Here is a 20,916-nt window from a genome sequence, read left to right as displayed (position 1 = left end):
TGTAAAAATAACGTGTCAGTGCAAGAGAAGCACTATTTTAATTTTTTTTAAATCGAGTGGTAATTACCATCCTCTATTCTGTTACAAAGACGTCAATATCGTAATTGTCTACAAACCATATCATATCACGTTCGACTGGTTCCACTGGCCGTGCACTTCGTCTATATATCACTGCCGTTACTTAATTTAATCAGATCTCCCGGGAATCGATGGCGTCCGCCATTAGCTTACCTACAGGCTAAAAAAATCCCACGACATCCTCCGCGGTCTCGCGACACCGTCGCGTGTATATTCTGATGAATTAAATTGGCTAAGAAACGGATAATTGGATTAAAAAAGGACGGTGATGTATCCTCTCCCCCGGTTTGAAAGGTAGAAAGACGCAACAGCGCTCCCGGCTCTAGTGGTAGAAACGCGGTTATGCGCTCCCGGGCTTAATGGGTTAAGGCCTAAAGCGCCTGGCTCAACAGCTCCCCAAAACCTAAGGTCGTCTTTGGAATTACCCTTGAAAACCTGAAATTCTACACGTATAAAATAATCAATATCTCAACCCCTGTAGCAGACAGAAAAAATAATTCCAAAAGAATTTAATACCTTAGACATGTGGCTTTCACACAGGCCCGATTTTATTCATCTTTACTGTTTCAATCGAAGATGTAAAAATAAAGTGTCAGTACAAGATAAGCATTTTTGATGTAAAAAATCGAGTGGGAATTTCTATTCTCTGTTCTGTTACAAAGACGTCGATTTTGTCTACAAACATATATCTTAACTATGTATCACGTTCGACTGGTTCAAAGTCCACAAGCGCGTTGTCTATATCACTGCCATTACTCATTTCCGAGCTCCCACGATCGACGGTCGACCGCCATTATGAGTCACAAGATTTCCGGAACATCCGCTGCGGGCTTACAACACCGTCATGTGTATATTCTGATACATTTTATTGGTTAAGAGACCGATAATTAAATAATAAAAAGAAAATGACGTGTACGCGCTATCGGCTTTAAGGGTAGAAAGATGCGACAGCGCTCCCGGCTCTAGTGGTAGAAACGCGGTTATGCGCTCCCGGCTTTAATGGGTTTAGTGACCACTACACACTAGAAGTTGCATTGACTGGATTGACAGATTGGCATGAATGAAACAAAACTCAATGCAGAGTTCCAATTATAAACAATAAGACTTGTCAAGTCATGTAATTCAAGTCCAAGTCAGGTAGATACCAGGTCAAGTCATTCCCAAGTATTTGGCAAGAAAGTTTCAAGTCCTAAAAATGGCAACTCAAGTCAGACTCAAGTCAAGCCATATGACTTGAGTACCCCATGTCTGTCAAATAGTGTCCCTCTTGGCCAGAAGTCGTAATGTCGGAATAACATCCCTCATCCCCAAGACAGCATGTCATGTTTCTGATACGGAATATTCAGTCCCTTTTCACTCTGCTATGTCTTTGCATGCCTGCAAGTGTGTGGTCTGGTTGGATGTGTGGCGCAACACAAATATACAGCAGTGTGTAAGTTGATTTCCCCTGCAAGGATTATAATGAGGGCGGCACGGTGGTCGACTGGTTAGCACATCCGCCTCACAGTTCAAAGGTTGTGGGTTCGATCCTGTTCTCCGGCCTCCCTGTGTGTTTGCATGTTCTCCCCGTGCCTGTGTGGGTTTGGTACTCCGGTTTCCTCCCACATTCCAAAAACATGCATGGTAAGTTGATTGGATACTCTAAATTGCCCCTAGGTGTGATTGTGAGAGCGGATGTTTGTCTCTGTGTGCCCTGCGATTGGCTGGCAACCAATTCAGGGTGTGCCCCGCCTACTGCCCGAAGACAGCTGGGATAGGCTCCAGCACGCCCCCGCGACCCTTGTGAGGATAAGCGGTTACGATAATGGATGGATGGATGAATTATGATAAGTGTAATAAATGAAATGACATTTTTGACCACATTACAGATCAGCCCAAATCAGTAGAGCTAAGTAGAGCTAGTCAACTCATCTGCTGCACTGCGATGATGCTTAGCATTATTAACAGCTTTCAGTACTGCATGTGCTCCTCATGAAAGCTGTTCTTCCTTCTGGCGTTGATTATATGCATTATGTAGCATGGAGGTAGATGCGGCGGGGGGATTAAGAAAAGCTTTTTACAGCTTCTTCAAGCTGCTGTTGTTACATTTTCAGAGCACCTACCATGATGAGTGTAGAAGTTTCTTGAGCAGTCTGATGTTTCCCTTTAATCCACTCTTAAGTCTCTGCTACACCAAATATCAGCTTCAAAGACTCTTCTTGCCATCTTAATGGCTGAATGTTTCACCACTGTACACATGTACCTGCAAAGTACCATGAAATAATAAGAGGATAAACCATTTTTACTTAATGCCTCGCTACGTAATTTGTGATTTAGTGTGAGGTTGTTGCCTGTTCCTGTAATAATCATGGCTGTTGTTTGGAGCGTAGAAAGGTGAGACTGTAAACAAATCCCCATCAGCGCTCCTGAATAAAATATGCACAAGACGCATGTCCTTGTGCTGATTACACCTCCACTTTCACAAAATGAGAGTTATAGCTTAACATCCCACTAGATTAGCCAGCGCCCGGCAAGCACTTAAGTCCCAACCACCCCCAAAATCGCAATTAAAAACGTATGCCTGGAAGGAGGTTTTTGCACCTACATTTATTTTTCCATGGTAAAGATTTGGGGCACCAAAATCCTGCTCGTGAAGAGTGATTATTTCCTTTGTGAATTTTCATTGAACCACTGTAGATGATCCAGCTGAGCAACGGACTTGCCTTATCTGTGGAGATCGAGCCACAGGCCTCCACTATGGCATTATTTCCTGTGAAGGCTGCAAAGGTTTCTTCAAGCGCAGCATCTGCAACAAGCGCGTGTACCGATGCAGCAGGGACAAGAACTGCGAGATGTCACGCAAGCAACGCAACCGCTGCCAGTATTGCCGGCTACTCAAGTGTCTGCAAATGGGGATGAACCGCAAAGGTAAAGTACGGCCTGCCAATTTATGGTAACGTTCAGGCTCATCATCAATTGTACAAATACAGTACAATGCAGTATTGGGTTGGTATGTTTTCTAGTCTTCGATGCTGCTTTCTTGGACATAATAATAAAAAAAAAAAAAACCTTTTCAAACACCATCTGTTTTTGACAAGTAATCCACAGTTTGAATCGAGGCCTTCTTTGTTGAAGATGCTTCAAGAAGATTCCGCTTGCTTCGATTCAACCTTTTCAGATTACCATGACCTGCATGACTCATATTAAACACAGACATTTAGATAACAAGAATACCATTCTCTCCCATACATACATACTGTTCACACATAGCTGGACAGCATTATTGGTACCCTTTGTTAAAGGAAAAAAAAACATAAGTTATAAGTTTTGACGAGACAAAACTGGAGCTTCTCGACAAGTCGCATCAACTCTCAAATAAAAATGGAAGTCAAGTCTTTTTTATTTTTTATTTTTTTTACAATATTATGTTCTATGTGCCTTCACTAGACTAAACACAGCATCCTGATTAATATTACTTTTGTGGAATATGAATTAGGCAGCAAAATACACCCATTTTTATCCGACTCAGGTGCGGCCATTTTCAGCTGTTTTCTGAGTTTGAGCTGTGATTGATCGTTATCTGAGCCCTTAAGCATTGTGATGTCGTTTTCAGTCGTGTTTAGACTAGTGGCGGGTGCATAGGACATTATTGTAAAAAAAAATAAAATAAAATAAAATACTTCCCTTCCTTATTATGATCTCGAGACTAACAACTCATCCTGGAGCAAAATATGCCTCCCAGTGTCAGAAAATTTGCCCTCAGCTTCGTCCATTCAACAGAATAAAGACAATCTACATACAGAAAGCTAAAATTTACAAGAATAGCTAAGAACAAAACATCTGACTGGCCTTGAATGAACGCATGTCTTAATCTCCTGAAGGAGCCTAAAAGTGCTGCACCCTTGAAACCTGAGACAGCTGAAGCAGTTTGCCCACAAGGAGTAGACAAACATGTGGTGTCGACAGGTGCCAAAGTCTCATTTGTTTTCCCTTTGTTTCACTAAGCATTATGGGTTTTTCTATCTTTAAAGGCACATCAATTACTGTATGTAAAGTGGAAATACATGGTGACATGCGGAAGCCTACAACACACAAATACATTGCACATGTATCTTGATAACCTATAAAATACTCTTTGAGCGTTCTTGTCTCTCAAAAGGTCATATTACTGTGAATAAAGTATTATTGTTACACTTACTTGAGTCATTTTCAGCCATTCAAAGCCATGAAAACTGACTTTAAGCCAAGATTTATGAATAATTTGGGGTTTATGTATACATACTCCAAGATTCCTGGAATATGTCAAGCCGCGCACTGGCGCTTAGAACATCACTGTATGAAAAGTTTACTCGGTTCTGTACTGCCCCCTTATGGTTAAATTGCGAATCGCACTACTAATAATTTGTCGAGCCTGATCGCCAGAGAACGTTACATTTATAGCACGTCTTGACTCAGGAAGGTGATGTGATTGACTCGTGTTTTAAAGATAAACATCTCCCAATATAAGTACTCTTTTCATTGCTGAAACCAAACCGCTGGCACCCGTTGCCAACCAAAACAGGGGAGTCCATACTTAGAACTGGGAGAAATCTCCGGCAATAATCAGTTTGTGGATTATTTTTTGAGAATTTTGTTTTATCCACTAGATAGAGCTAAATTGTTTATAATCACTGTCACTGATCATGAGATTGAAAAGAACATTCAACCATTTTTCTTGTTTCTTTCTTTTTACCACACAGCAATCCGAGAGGATGGCATGCCAGGAGGGAGGAACAAAAGCATTGGGCCGGTTCAGGTAAATTGCTTGACACTCACCAATAACTGCTAAAGATGTTCTCTGTGTAACATAAACTGAGCTTTCTCGCACTGAAAACCAATATTCAGGCTGAAGACAGGATTGTGTTGCTTGCATAATGATGAGAGCATAAACCATTGACTTAGCTGTAGCAGCAAATAGCGTTGGTGGGTGGATGCTTGTGAAGGATGTAACGATAGTAAACCTTGACCTTGTTGTATCATCACTGTATCAGTACAGGATTCTCTATTCAGTGTGGCTTTGTTTTTAACTTTGGCGAGAGTGAAAATGGTTGGGAAAGAAAATGTGAGACATGAGGCTAAGTAACATCAACACACAATTGAAGAGAGAAGTGGAGATGTGCTCAATTCATTCCAGCTCAATTCATTCGATAAAAGGAAGAAAAACTGACACGTTGGCACGCATTAAAAGGCAGAATCATTTATTCTATTCATCAGAAATGAATTGCTGTTTCACTACATGGGCTGAAACCAAATTGACCCTGGCCAGAAATTTTGAAAAACACTCATGACATACTAATTTATTCAATATAGCTTTTTGTCAGTTCTCTCTCTGCATGGACGTGCAATTTTTATTGTGTACACACACACACACACACACACACACACACACACGTGCGCGCAAGTTTGTTTCTTTCTCTCAAGGTCCCTTTCATTGTGTGACAGAGTCCTTGCTCCTGAACATTTGAGTGAAAAGCACTATGGTGGTAGTACACGCTAATTAGCGGAATTGAGCTGCTCCGTGCTTTTGGTCAAAAGGACACGCTGTAAATTTCCCCAGGCCCAGAAGTGTCACCGCGTGTGTTTTAGATCACGGAGGAGGAGATTGAGCGCATCATGTCAGGCCAGGAATTCAAGGAGGACGCCCCAGAGCACACATGGGGCAACAACGGTGACAGCGACCACAGCTCTCCCAGCAACGGAGCTTCGGAGGGCAACCAGCCGTCACCTGCCTCCACACTGTCATCCAAGTGAGTTGCTCGTCTCATCCACTCCATTGCACATCACCGCCACTCGGTCCGTCACTGAGATAATGAGCTGGCCCTGACAGTCTAATGCCTCATTCATCTCTGCAAGACTTGAATTAAAGTATTCATTGCATGAAGAATGCCTTGGTTTGCGGCTCTTCAGGCACGGCGATGACATCAAACATAAAGAACTCGCTGCACTATCAGCTCTTCTTGTAATGAAGAAGTGGGAATTGTCTATCTTTACTCAACAAGGACAAATAATGTCTAGGCCCTCGCGTGATGATATTTATTTTAGCGCCATTTTATATCAACGGCTTTATCTCCTCAGCTTTGCAGCTGATAACTAATCGGAAAAATAGCCGTCTCTGTCGTATCAAATACAATCTAAGATAAAGTGGAGCTGAATAACAGAATGCCAATGTGGAATGTGCCAAGGCATGCAGGTACAATACCCATGTCAATTTTGGTGTTCACTGGAATGGATCCCACTTCCCTCTAGAATAAAGTTAAATGTTATGAAGTGTTGAAATGGGAAGCCAACCCAAACATTTTTTTTTACTTCTATTTTTTTTTCCAGAATATGTTCTATGCAGGCCCACTAGTCTAAACTGGCATTCTGATCAATATTGCGTTTTTAGCTAGCTTAGGGGGCGGCCATTTTGTCATTTCTGTCGACTGAAGAAGACATCAAAGTTGCTCACGGCTCAGATAACGTCCAGTCATAGCTCAGCTTCAGAAAACAGGTGAGCCGTGATTGGTCGTTCTCTAAGCCCTGAGCAACTTCGATGTCATCTTGAGTCGACAGAAGTAGTGTTGTTCCGATGCCATTTTTTGGCCCCGATACCAATTCCGCAAGCTCTTGGTGCTTGTTCACATGTTTCGTCCTCAAATGTTTTATCAGGTTTGACGTATTGAACCTGGCCACTTTAGTTCCACCTCTTGCAACTTTCGCACCGCTAATTTTGCACTTAGCTGTTGTACTCGCTGGAGTTTCTATGTTCAAGTACAGTAGTTCCATATCGGTGCCGACATTATTTCTCCTGTACCTCACTGTTTTTTTTCTCTCGACATGAAAAAGCAGCCCTGCCATTGGTTAAGAGCGTCGGCTCTGGGCCAATAGCGATGGCTGATACTGAACAGTCACAACACACCAGTGTCGTGAATGAGCAAGATACCGTATAAGGCGCTGCATTCAATGTAAATTGAGCACGGTTTGTTGTTGCGGTCAATTCCCCTTGTTAATGCTCGCTGGTGTAGCCGCCGCCATTCTGCCTCTTGCAACATTCTCTTTAGCTGGAGTTTCTATGTTGAAGTAGTTACATATCGCCGATATTATATCTCTTGTACCCCACTGTCCGCCTCAGATCCCCCTCCCCCCCACACACACACACACACATGAAAAAGCAGCAGGGAGCAAGATACAAAGTGCCGCATTCAACGTTCTTCACTAGTACAGCATCGGGAAATGGCATCAGTCAGAGAATCTTATTTTTAAGTACTCGCAGATACCGATACCAGTGTTTTAATGTGGTATCGGGATACTACCCGATACCAGTATCGGTATCGGAACAACACTAGACAGAAGTGACAAAATGGCCGCCCGTGCCCCTGAGATGGCTAATTTTGCTGCTTAACTTAGATTCCATAAAGGTAATATTAATCAGAATGTCGTATTTCAACTAGTTGGCCTGCATAAAACATATTCTGTCAAAAATATGTTTAAGTTGAATGGTGGTACCTCACTCAGCGGCGAAGGCTTGCGAGGTAGCAAATGTTTGATTCGTCAACTTTTCTGACAAATGCTGACGAAAATCAGGGGGGGGGTTGCCTGTGACCTCAGCGTCATCTAACGATGCTAAGAGACAACATGCAAATTCTTGGGAACATGTTTGCAAAAGACAGATGGTGACTAGTAGCAGCTATTTGGGAGAGTATTGCCAACACTAGCAACTACTTGCCACTCCTTTACCACTGTTCGGGACCCTTTTGATTCAACTCCTGGAGTAGCAGGTGAATCTATGGACCCAAGTCAATGGAAAGGTGTGCCAACCTTCCCCAGCATTCAGTTTTCTGCTGCCCAACGTCGAAGATGAATTTCGATAATATGGATATTCTTACAGGTTGGTGCAGGCCGGCCTTTGTCTCAAATTTGCTTTCAGAAAGTGCTTCAGCACTCTCTTTTGCTATTTGTGTCCTTGAACCACACAGGCCTTGTAAACAGGGTACTCCTCATTGCCTTCCTCTTTGTGCCTTGTTTCCCCTGGCATGATAATCAATGTGGAGAATGGCTGCTGATACCTCACTGAGCGGTCAATGCTTATGAGCGCTACGCGCTAATGGGTTAACATAACCATGGTAACCTTGGTTACGTGGTCTCTAGCACTGGCAAATAAAAAAGAACTTTGGTGACACATCTTACGACCGTTTATAAATGCTTCTGACTGTTTTGCAAACACTTGCCACTGTTAGCGAAACAATGGATTGAACATGTGAAAACTTTCCTTGCTACACGAAAAACAATTTGCGACCAGTAAAACTGTTTGAGAGCATGTTTGCAACCTTTTGCGAACCCTGACAAAACCCCACATTCGCAAGGATTTGCCGCTCAGTGATACATGCTTGATCTAAGTAAGAGAGTTTCCATTTTTTTGTGGTGAACTCACAAATATGAACTTGTCACTATTGTAGAACATATATTTGACTTATTTACAGTCGCTCCATGGAGATGAACGGCTATACAGCAGCCCTCAGAGATCAGTACATCAACACCTCCATGTCAACACACTACCAGCTCCTGCCGCACCTCTTCAGTTATGCTGCCCAGTCTGGTCTGCTGGCCCCCCAACCCCGCAGCCTTTACCCACAGTCCCATCCATTAGTGCTGCAGCTGGTGGCTGCCGAAGACCTGGCCCCCCTGGCCACCCCTATGCTTATAGAAGATGGGTAAGTACACACATACATACCTCCTTGAAACAGTTCCCTGCTGAAACTATCGCAAAATATTGTGTACATAGTGTATGTTCTGTTTTTATTTTATGAGGGATTGAGGAGTCACTATTTGCTAGTTTTCACTTGATATCAAACTGGTTCATGAAATGTATTTATTTGGCATCCGTACCGAACTTCACGGAAACAGTTTAGAGAAAGTTCCAACATGCCTGTGCCTGGATATACAAAGAGATTTCAGTCCTATGTGTGACCTCACAAATGTTCTTTTGAATGCATAATTCCCACAAAGAGATTTCAGTCCTATGTGTGACCTCACAAATGTTCTTTTGAATGCATAATTCCCACACATTCCACGATCTTGCAGACACTATTCCCAGAATAATAAAAGTAACAGTATTTACTAGCGATAGACCAATATGTTTTTTTCTTTAAGGCTAATATTGATTCCGATTCTTAGTAGTCGAGGAGGCCGATAACCGATACATGGAGCTGATATTCATTTTCAGTAAAAGGGCAAATATTGGCATCAAAATTAAGCAAAAAAAAAAACAAAATTCCAACTCTTAACTTGTTTTCCGGGATATGTTTATAAAATAACTATTCAGATTTGAAAAATGTAATTTTTTCTTTTTTTTTGTTTAATTCTAGATGATTTACATATTTGTTTTAAAATTCTAAGAATAAGTTCAGAGTGCTTCCAGGGTCATCAGCATGTCTTAAAAAATTAAATGGTAATTTAAGCAAGTATCTTAAATAACTCCTTAAAGTTTTCTATACAGTAAATAAAAGTTTAAACAAAAGTTTCAGAGTTCCCAGGGTCAGCAGGATCTCTTATAAACTTAACTGAAATTTCTCATTTTAAATAAAGTGAACACAACATTGAATTGAATTCTATTGTTGGCTGTCAGATTTACAAAAAAAAAAGAAAAAAGAGGCCAATGCAGCTATTCGGCAAAATGCCAAATATCGCACCCATAACACTGGTCAACAGCAAATTTTAATCAGAGATGGCTTTATGTGTCCCTGTACTGTTTTTTGAGGCTGATTTAAAAAAAATGGCTACTTTTTTTCTCGCACATCAGGGTTTTGAGATATCTTGCATTTTTGTTTTTAAGTTTGACCGATAAAAGCTTGTGCTGTACAGGTTTTATGTGTTGCAATTTATAGCTGTGACATAAAAAAAAATGGCCCTGTTGCTTAACCTAACCCTTAACTCTTAAATGTTACCAAATATATTACTATATTACATAATTATTGTTAATGCATTATTATTATTGCTATCCATCCATCCATTATCTGTACCGCTTATCCTCACAAGGGTCGCGGGGCGTGCTGGAGCCTATCCCAGCTGTCTTTGGGCAGTAGGCGGGGGACACCCTGAATTGGTTGCCAGCCAATCGCAGGGCACACAGAGACAAACATCCGCACTCACAATCACACCTAGGGGCAATTTAGAGTATCCAATCAACTTACCATGCATGTTTTTGGAATGTGGGAGGAAACCGGAGTACCCGGAGAAAACCCACGCAGGCACGGGGAGAACATGCAAACTCCACACAGGGAGGCCGGAGCCGGGATCGAACCCACGACCTCTGAACTGTGAGGCGGACGTGCTAACCAGTCGACCACCGTGCCGCCTATTATTGTTATTGTTATTATTATTATTATTATACTTATTATTATTAAATCCTGATGTGCTAGATTAAAACCAAGGTGCGCAAACCATAGTAATGACAAGATCAAGCAGTCTGGACATGATGCAGAAGCCACCTTGTGGTAGAAACCATTATTGCCCAAAACGGTTTCTAGTCACTCCACCAGAGCTGGGCATATTGCCTATGTGACGGACCGGTCTGCCTTTCTGCCCGCCTATGACAGATGCCCATTTTGTAGGCGATAAACGATAAATGGGAACCTTAAAAAAATAGTCGGACTAAGTATAGTCGGGAGCCCATTTTTTTTCAGTGTTTCACGCGTGCTAAATGCCCCTTCAATTGAGGTGAGAGGGTGCTGCGGATGCTTCCCTTGAGGTGGATGTGCCCCTACCCTCTTCACGCACCTGCTGTTGATCCAGTTGAACTTGTTTCTCTGTTTTAGAATTGCCTTGAATTCCTCTAGAGTTACAAGACAATTTGAAGTCTTTCTGCACATCCGTCCAGGTGGACAGGGCAGAAGGTTTAAAAGGCTCAGTTATGACTCTCGGGATAAAAAAAAGTCAGATTTTTTAAAAACATTTGTTGTTATATATTATTATTAGTAGTAGTACTATTATTATTTAGTTTGTGTCAAAATACTGTCTGCAGTGTGAATATTTATTGTATTGTAACATCACTGTAATTGAGCACCGAACAGTTAATGCTGCCGTAATCATGCAAAAATAGTTGTCCACGCAACCAAACAATACTTGTTTGGTTAGGCAATAGTTACGCCAACAGACTATCTCATCCGATTACTCGAACAGCAGCCTATTTAGATTCGTAACATATAGTCAGCAGTAGTGGTTGAACCGATTACCGTATTTTCCGGACTATAAGTTGCTCCGGAGTACGCACCAGCCATAAAATGCATAATATGGTAGAAAAAAACATATATAAGTCGCTCTGGAGTATGAGTCACATTTTTTAAGGAAATTTATTTGATAAAATCCAACACCAAGAACAGACATGTCATTTAAAATTTAAATAACAAACAATTTAAAATAAAAATAGAGACAACAGGCTGTACAGGAAGCTTACGATACATTACACAACGCCCCCCCCCCCCCCCCCCCCTCCACCACCCGGAAGCCAAGTTGCCTCCGTCACGTAACGCTGTAACGTTGATAAATGTGTCCATATAAATAAAAATAATAAAATTGTGCGCTTAGTACACATTTCCACTGAGCTACGATGGTAACATTTAGCTTACATTCACATATGTAGAATTACAAGAAAGTTAGTACTGTATGTGAATTTGGGGGGATTCACCGGAGCGCCTCATCCAAACAGTCACTCGAATCAAAGAGTGTGACCGGACACAATGATAGGGAGCAATGTGGCTTCAGTAGCACTCCAATCCATTCCACAGAGCTCAACAACTCGCTCAATCCCGGCGCATACTCTACCACGAAGAAGGCGAGCATCTGCCGACGTTTGGAGTCTCGTTAGGATCCTTTAGCTGTCCAACAATATGCCTGACATAAATCAACGTAAAGAAAGGACCCATTGGCAGCCCGAAAACATGTATGGTGTAAAACACACAAGTTAAACAGTAAACCAATGCCTGTATAAATGAAGCACTAATGAGGAATTGACAACAGGTATGTCAGAAAGACTGGGGGGAACTAAAGTTTAGTTCCGCCTTGGTGCGTTTATTCCGTGTGTCCTCCTGATTCTCTGACCGGAATCAATGGTCTATACTACCCGCTTCAGCTAGTGTAAATTCTCCAAATTAATGTGCACAACACTACAAGGTAAGATAACTTTAAACTCACCAAAACGGTCGTGGATCTATTAAATAAGTATTTTATTTATCGCTGACCATGTAAAATGTTTCCAAGTCTCCAAAAGTATTTATGTATTCGGTCGTAATTATGTATTTGTTGTCTCCGCACCGTAAGACCACAGGCACGGCAAGTAGATGTATTGATAGTCAAATTGCCTTTTTATCATACTATTTCAATTACTTATATAACAAAATATTAGGATTTAACTGTTTAAATTATCCATGCATTTTAATAGCGTTAAGGATTTATCTTTATGTTTCTTTATGTGAAATGATATACAGGTCTGCCCAGCTCTGCACTATAGGTTATTCAGCCCGTTGTAAAGTCAATATGTAATGCAGGTTTATATTCAGCCTTAGAACGCCCTCCTGTGGTTGTTTGGTGTATTGTTTGCTCACCTTGAAAAGGAAAGGGATACGATATAATGTGTTAATAATTTCACACACAAGTTGCTCCGGAGTATAAGTCACACACCCGGCCAAACTATGAAATAAAAAGCGATTTATAGTCCGGAAAATACGTTAGTCAACAAGTCGACGCGTCGACTTTACCACTCAGCAATGACAGTTACAGCTTGAGGTTGATTAATCGCCTTTCACGTGTTTTAGCAAATATAAATGGTTTGCTGAAATCAACAGTTGGTGAGTCCACACAGCTAACTAGCAGCGGGGCCTCAAGCGTGTGGCAATATTTGACTAAATACCGGTATCATGGTCACTTACAAAATATGTGAGTCGATCCTCAAATACTCTCAAAATAATCTCAAAAGTAATTTGCTAATGCTAGCTGTTAGCCGAACATCAGCCGTCATCAAATTTTCCAGACACCCTTCTGTAACAGTGAAAAAAACAGACACAATACTTCAGTGTTTGATCAATAACCCCTTTATTGAGAAAATGAACGGTTAATTTTGCCAAAGAAATCATCCAACTAGCGTTTCTCTCAAACTCCTACCGGATTCACTCTGCCACCCTCATCCACTGACAAATGACAGACACATTAGGGTTAGTCGGAGCTTATAAAACTCTTGCAATGGAACTTGTAGAACAATAACACCAATCTCTGTAACGCAACTTCAGGTTTTCTACAATAGATTATTAAAAGCATTTCCTCCTCCTGTAATCTTTTTGTGGTTAATACATTATTAATGAATAATATAGGGAGAGGTGACCCTGCAGATGTGGTACATGAAATGTTACAATTTCACAAGTTTCAAGTTTCTGCAAGGTCTCTAAGGGTCACTGAATTTGATTTGATGAGCGAATCGGGGTGGGGCCTGTGCAAATGAGGATGATTGGGGAGTGAGTGAACCATCTTGTGTTTGGAGGTAGTGACAACTGAAAAGAAAAAAAAATCAACTCTACCACTCCCTTGGTATCACCTACAAAAAAAATCTGGAGACCGCATGTCTGAGTTGTCTCCTGATAGTAAATATGGCATACATTCGAAACCAGTGGAATCTTCAAAATCATAATCTTCATAATCATTATCATCATGAGAATTGTTGTAGTGTATGGCTAGGTTCACACTGCAGGCAAATGCGACCCAGATCGGATTTTTTTGCCCATATGCGACCATATCTATCTGTTTTTTTTTGTTTTTTTTCTAACAGCCTGTACGGCTCAATTCCGATGTTTTCAAATCTGACCTGAGTCGCTTTCATATGTGGTCCTAAATGGGATACGTTTCCAATTTTGTGCAATGCGACCGCGGTCTGAACGGCCAGGTCGCATATATCCGACATTGACGTCATCCGGAGCCCAAAATGCGCACCGCGCAGGCGGAGGGATTGTGCTGACAGCAGGGGGATCGAATCTGCAATCTTTTTTTTGAGTAACACTATTGACTTTATATTTGACTTTAATTTAATCCCACTTGAAACATGAAGCATAAAGTGGACATTTATGGTGATAGTGGCAATGCAGCCACGGTTCAGATCGATCAAATTTGTACGCACGGTTATGACGTGACATCATCGTTAGTGATGTCTCCTTGAAATGAAATGGAAAAGCCTTGTAATTTCCCCTAAATATTGTATTCATTTTTACCTCCTACCAAAGCGCTTCAGTGTAGAAATGCCCCAACACGCTGGACCACGTTTACTTCTGTGCTTCTGTGCATGCTGGTCACTTTGGCGCCGCATGTTTTCATACGGCAGACAAGACCGAGGTCACATTTATAATGTAATATGAACGCTTACCCAAATTTTTTTTTTTTTAATCTGAATTGAGCATTATGACCTGCGGTGTGAACCTAGCCTATGTGCAGTACTGTACATTGTGTATGTGCGTGCTTAGCTGTAAAAGTTGATTGAATTCTTAAGGGTACAACAATAATTGGAGATGTCGGTAAGCATTTGAAATGCTTTTGAAGTGTTTTGGGATCATAGTTTGTGACATATTTCTGGTTTGAAATGTTTGCATTGGCTATTCACTTTTACAGGAGCGTCATTTATTTTCAGCAATGTATGAATTGTTGGCCTTGCTCAGTCCCTATTACCGTGAATCGTGTCAATATTTTTTCAGTGCCATACGGTGAATCCACCAAATATGGTTTTCCACCCTATGACAATATCTCCATTAAACATGTGTATATTTTTCCCTCTCCTCTTGAAATGATCTTTTTGACATAAGCTACAAGGTAACACAGGTGGAGCTGTTTGCCTTGCTGTGTCGCCTGGCAGACGAGCTGCTCTTCCGCCAGATCTCATGGATCAAGAAGTTGCCTTTCTTTTGCGAGCTCTCCATCGAGGACTACACCTGCCTGCTCAGCTCCACCTGGCAGGAGCTCATCCTGCTCTCCTGTCTCACAATCTACAGCGCCCAGATCTTCGGCGACCTGGCCAATGTCACGGCCAAGTACACGCCATCTGATGACGAGCTGCAGGGGTGAGCGGCTGTGGGAATGACAGCGTAGCAATTCTTTATTTTCAGTCCATGACATTAATATTTGTATTCCAACCTACTACCTCCTCCGTTAAACTTAGCAGCCAAATCATGCTCCATTTGAACTCCTCTTTGAGTAATTGATAAACAGCTAATAGGTTAGCTGTTGAGCTGCACAAACGCAGAGCTAGTTTATGTTTTTATTTTTTTTTACTCCAGCTCAGAGGCATTACGAGTTTAGGGGTGTTGACAGTTGCTGCGCCACAGCACATCGAATAGCGGGGCATTTGCTCTCCATCGGGGTCAGGCAGGGTACCTCCCCTTTTTACCGCTCAAAAAACGTACATGCACTCACACACGCACGAACAGCTTTAAGCGTTATACAACAGGGATCCCACGGCAGGGATCGGGTAAAATAAATACCTATCTGGTGGGCATTTTCCCAAATGCTTCCACTTCCAATTACTTGTGCATGTTTGAGTCCCGTCCCTCAAAGTCCAGCTCCGCCAACGAGCCTTTTTAACTTTATACAGTTAGTAGTTAAAATAGATGAATAGATAACCAAACGATGCGTTTTACATTCAATGTGAGACATAAACTGATACATTGGTACAACTTACAACATCATTTTAGATCGGCGGGGTGGGCAATTAATTTTGCAAAGGGGCCACATGAAAAACTGGAACGCTTGCCAAGGGCCAAGCCAATATGCCAACCTCAACCTTCTCTGTATTTAGAAAAAGCATATTGTCTTGTTTCATCAAATTGCTATGTGTCCAGATATGGTATGACTTGTGAGGATTCGGAAATTTGAAATTAACTTGTAATTATATCTTTGCACTTTAAAATTGATAACATTGATTTTGTGCACCAACTGCCAATTCATATTAGCTGTTCCTAGTCAGTACTCCCAAGTACATAGATGCAGTATAATATGATTATAATATGATTGACAGTGACGTATACACTGATGACTTATAATACACCAGGGCTGTCAACTTTTGATCTAACCTTGGATGAGGCATCGATCGGTCCCCAATCAGGTGGCCTGGGTCACAGTGTGAGCTTGCGTGATGACAAAAGACGCAAATTACACCCCATAGAAACTGATAAGCCACATAGAGTTTGAGCAACTGATTAAGGGTGACTTACCGTTTGATCAAACACTCTTACCTGAAACTCCCTTTTTTCCAGAAAACAATCCTATGTCCATGATGAGACTATCTTTCTGTACACGCACGCACATGTGAACACACAAATGCACTTACACAAAAAGTGTTTCTGTGATATTGCTCATCAAGTCAGTAGCTAGTCAGTAGCACCTTGGCTTTAATATTCCAGTGTACCTGTGGTGGTCAGAAGGAAAAATACATATGGCTTATCAAGAAAAAATGCATCCAAATCAGGGCTGCACGATATTGGAAAAACATGCAATATGGATGTTGGCGATAGCGATATTATTGCGATATTTAACATGTACCTAAACAAATTACATTTTTATTATCTAATGAATGAAGTACTTTTTTTTTTCATGCAGCAAAATAAGCAAGCTCAATGTATTCTTCCCTAATTGAAATGTAATTCCCCAAGATAATACCCAACTATCGGGTGCCGATGTGCATTTAAGTTTGCATCTGACTGGTCAAATTCAGATAAAAAGCATACAATTCCATAAGAAAATGACTGCATGCCTTTGCAATGCATATTTCGTAGGCCAGCATCGCGATATCGATATTGTTTCGATATATTGTGCATCCCTAATCCAAATGTGTTTTTGGTTACACCGGTTGTGTTGAAGCAAGCCAATAATAGCTCGCGGCACCTATTTGTCGAGACGCCATGGCAACTAGCACGCGGAGCCGGGACCATAGTGGCGTTGAACGATTCAACGCAGTGTTTTCTTGGTCACATTCTGATGAATCAGAGTCAGTCTCACCATTTTCCAGAGGTGGGCTTTTCATCAATACTGACGAGGCCGGTGTGCTGTGCATAATAAATAATCAGCCACCGCATGCCAAGGTGGAAGCCTGTCTATGATGCAGCTCAGGTTACATCCTTTCCATTTTGATAGATAAATACATATCCAGATATTTTGAAAACTTGCAATACAATTACAAATTTGTAACTACAATATTGCTCCATTTCACCATCAATACCTAGGAAATGGAGGTACACTTTAATGCATGCACATGGCAAATGCTTGATTCGCTCATTCCAGTTCAAAAAGGACAGTGGTACTGTTTTGGTAACTTGTAACATTTCCATGCTCGAAAAAAAAATGTCTGCTAACGCCTACTTAACAACATAAACAGTGACCTACAGTTTTAAAGCAGCAAAAATTAATCTGTCATGTTAATAATGTGTTGGAAGTTAAGAAATTTGCCACAGCTTGGTTTCAAGCAATGTAGGCCAACTGTACACCGGTATTCCATATCACTGGAAAGTAAAGCTCTGCACAGATCACCGCTCAGGACCCATTCCAAGAGGGTTGGGAGGGAGGAGGGGTGGCTCAAATCATTTTGGAGGAAAAAAGTTTGTTGTTTTTCAAATATTACATTTCGACCACGTATCGTGTGGCTTCAACACTTCAAAATGTTTAATGTAGCTTGATTAAAGAAAGGACAGATGGTTTAAAAAAACAATCTAAAAATATCTCAAAGTTTGGGGTAATATTGCTTGGCCATTACAGGATCCGGAAATCTGACATCTAATGTTATTAAAAATGTTTTTAAATGTTTTAAATTTTTAATGTCAGATTTCCGGATCCTGTAATGGCCAAGCAATATTTTACCAAGAATTAAGGTAGATATCACAGCAACATTTCTCCAAGACAGCCAGACGTTCTAGTCTGTTAGTTCTATACAGTATCTCCCAAATGCTTCATAATAACCCCCTATCACTTGGAGCAAAATACAATTGGAATGAGGCCAGCGAAGCAGTCCATGAATGGGAGACTCCCCAATACAGAGCTGTGGCTAGCACCATCTGTCTCGCATGTGATCTTATGTCTCTCACCATTGGTAATAAAGGATGTGGGGGGGGGGGGGGGGGGGGGGGTTTACTGAGTGTAAATCAGGCTGGAATTATCTCACCTCATGACACACTTTCTCTTAATATACAGCGCCACACTGGTGCCTCAGTTTGTAGTCGGATGTGTTTTAGCAGTCGATGTGTGATTTAAAGTGGCAGCTCCTCTTTGAATGTTGTTCTGATGAACTAGATAAGAACAATGATGTTTGCTGGTGAGGGGAATCAAATGTTGTTGATCTTTTACAAACGGATCCTTCCTCGCTTTCAAATCATGAAATCATCATGAGTAGAATGTTGTTTTCAGTGTTAGAAAAGGAGAACCGCTTGTCGTATTTTACGCAGCACGGTTTGTGGAAATAGACCTTATGTGAAATTGTTTATGTTATTCGTCAGTTTCAGTGAGGACGGCATGGAGGTGATGGAGAGGCTGATATATCTCTTTCGCAAATTCCACCAGTTGAAGATCAGCAATGAGGAGTATGCCTGCATGAAAGCAATCAACTTCCTAAATCAAGGTACTGGAGCAAAGGATTTTTTAAGTCCGTACTCTAGTCCTCATGTGTGTGCTGCGCTTTCGCATCCCTGCAGATATCAGAGGACTATCAAACATCTCTCAGCTTGAGCAGCTGAACAAGCGCTACTGGTATGTGTGTCAGGACTACACTGAGTATAAGTACCCGCACCAGCCCAAACGTTTTCCTGAGATCATGATGTGTCTGCCAGAGATCCGCTGTATAGCAGGTAAGACCACAATGCGTCAAACAAGGAATCGGGTTTTTTTTTTTTTTTTTTTTTTTTTTTTTTTTCTTGAGTTTTAAGGTGTTTGATTGCATTCAGAAATGCAAAGCACCAGTTGTCAAAAGGTCAGGAACCATATTTTTACTTTGGCTAGTTTCACACCGCAGGTCTTAATGCTCAATTCAGATTTTTTTTTTTTTAAATCAGATTTTTTTTGTCCAAGCGTTCATATTACATGATAAATGCGACCTCGGTCTTGTCTGCCATATGAACACATGCGTCACCAAAGTGACCTGCATGCGCAGAACAAGAGATGACGTCACACCCGACGTGTTTACGGAAGTAAATGTGGTCCAGTATGTCGGGGCATTTAAACAGAGAAGCGATTAGGTAGGAGGTGGAACCAAATACAGTATTTGGGGGAAATTATGAGGTGAGGCTTTAATATCTAATTTCATGGAGACATCACTAACGGTGACGTCACATCATAACCGTACGTAAAAAATGAATCGATCTGAGCCGTGGCTGAATTACTACGATCGTCATAAATGTCCACTTTATGCTTCATGTTTCAAGGTGGATTAAATTAAAGTAAAATAGAAAGTCAATAGTGTTACTCAAAACAACTTTGCAGATTCGATCCCCCTGCTGCCATCACCTTCCCTCTTCCTGCGCGGAGCGCATTTTGGACTGGCCGTTCAGACCGCGTTTGCATTGTAAAAAATCGGATACGTATCCGATTTAGGACCACATGTGAAAGTGACCCAGGCCGGATTTGAAAAAATCGAAATTGAGCTGTTCGGATTGTCATAAAAAAATCAGATGCGGGTCGCATATGGGCAAAAAAATCCGATCTGGGTCGCATTTGCATGCGGTGTGAACCTAGCCTTAGTGTTCTGAGTGTCTGGACAAGACTATTCTTTTTGTTGCCCCAAAGAAATCCTCTAACGGGCCTCAGTACAAAGTTGTTTTCCCTTTGTTATCCGTGCCTGTGGGCATGAGCAAAAGCAAAGCTCAACCAGTTGTATGTGTTTTCAGGGAAGCTGGTCAATGTTCCTCTGGAGCAGCTCCCCCTCTTGTTCAAAGCAGTCTTGCACTCCTGCAAATCCAGCCTGACCAGCTTCAGGACCGGCCCGTCACCCTGTGTGACCACCTCCTCTGGAAATTAGAGGCCTCCCTGGCCCACATAAACCAACCCACACTCCCCTTCCCCCAATGACCCCCTACTCCCACAACCCACCCTTAAGGCGAGGGACGGGTCTCACCTCTAATGAATGTGACAAGCAGCTAGTTTTTTTTTTTTTTTTTTTTTTTCTTTTTTTTTTTAAATGACTTTTTCTTTTTATATTTATTACACGACAGAGCTGAATGTATGCTGATTTACACTGTGCACATGCTTCTGTACAAAACAAATGCTCATAGATGCATTGGTCTTTGTAGTTTACAAGTGTGTATCCAGTTTGCTCAATGTGTCAGTGTTGCCATTGTTAGAGCGAGACTAAAAAAAAAAAAAAAAAAACAATAAAAAAAGAAGACTTTATTTTATTCAGATGGGGGAGATAGACACACCTAAGTGTTTTGAGACTACCTCAGGAAGATGTTCTTGCTATTTTCGTGGTGTTAATAAAGAGTTGCCCAGTCTTATACAAAATTCCAATGGATGCTTTGGCACCTCAATCAGAGTCTGGATGTTCAAAGGAGCTGTGCAAATCAAACGTTAAGAAACGGTGCTTTAGGACCTGGAAAATACTAGTGAAATAGTGAAAAAGATGAGCTGCTTTAGCTGCATGGACTCTTGGACATTCTGCTTATGGGAGGCGTAACATTCCATGAGTGAAGGTGACAGCTATTTGGATCAGTGGGATCTTCTTTGGAAAAGGAGTATACGGGTATTTTTTACAATCATAGACTGGGGATGTCGAAGGCTTTATTGCGAGGGTAAGGGAAGATAGCTAGCTTTGCTGTTTGTTTTTCTTGTTTTATTTTA

General features: G+C 41.4%; 1 protein-coding gene across 1 annotated transcript; it reads left to right on the top strand.

The window, feature by feature from the left end:
- The first annotated feature begins 2,314 nt into the window (after nucleotides 1-2,314).
- nr6a1a (nuclear receptor subfamily 6, group A, member 1a) lies at nucleotides 2,315-20,651 on the top strand. Its single transcript, XM_086030254.1, has 9 exons — nucleotides 2,315-2,327; nucleotides 2,836-2,985; nucleotides 4,797-4,852; nucleotides 5,683-5,843; nucleotides 8,556-8,786; nucleotides 14,910-15,164; nucleotides 18,585-18,706; nucleotides 18,780-18,932; nucleotides 19,968-20,651. The coding sequence occupies exons 1-9, from the start codon at nucleotides 2,315-2,317 to the stop codon at nucleotides 20,096-20,098; spliced, it is 1,272 nt and encodes a 423-aa protein (XP_085886380.1). The 3' UTR covers nucleotides 20,099-20,651.
- The last annotated feature ends 265 nt before the right edge of the window (nucleotides 20,652-20,916 follow it).

This window comes from Filicampus tigris, chromosome 5 (genome assembly GCF_054856515.1).
Source record: "Filicampus tigris isolate MCC_2025a chromosome 5, RoL_Ftig_1.0, whole genome shotgun sequence".
Taxonomy (NCBI): Eukaryota; Metazoa; Chordata; class Actinopteri; order Syngnathiformes; family Syngnathidae; genus Filicampus; species Filicampus tigris.
Note: the sequence above shows the minus strand (reverse complement) of the source record. Positions and strands in the feature narration are given on the sequence as shown.

Excerpts from the sequence above, each read along its gene's own strand:
- nr6a1a (XM_086030254.1), top strand. Across the intron at positions 8,787-14,909 it reads CCTATGCTTATAGAAGATGG|CTACAAGGTAACACAGGTGG; the intron begins GTAAGTACACAC and ends TTTTGACATAAG. Across the intron at positions 18,933-19,967 it reads AGAGATCCGCTGTATAGCAG|GGAAGCTGGTCAATGTTCCT; the intron begins GTAAGACCACAA and ends ATGTGTTTTCAG.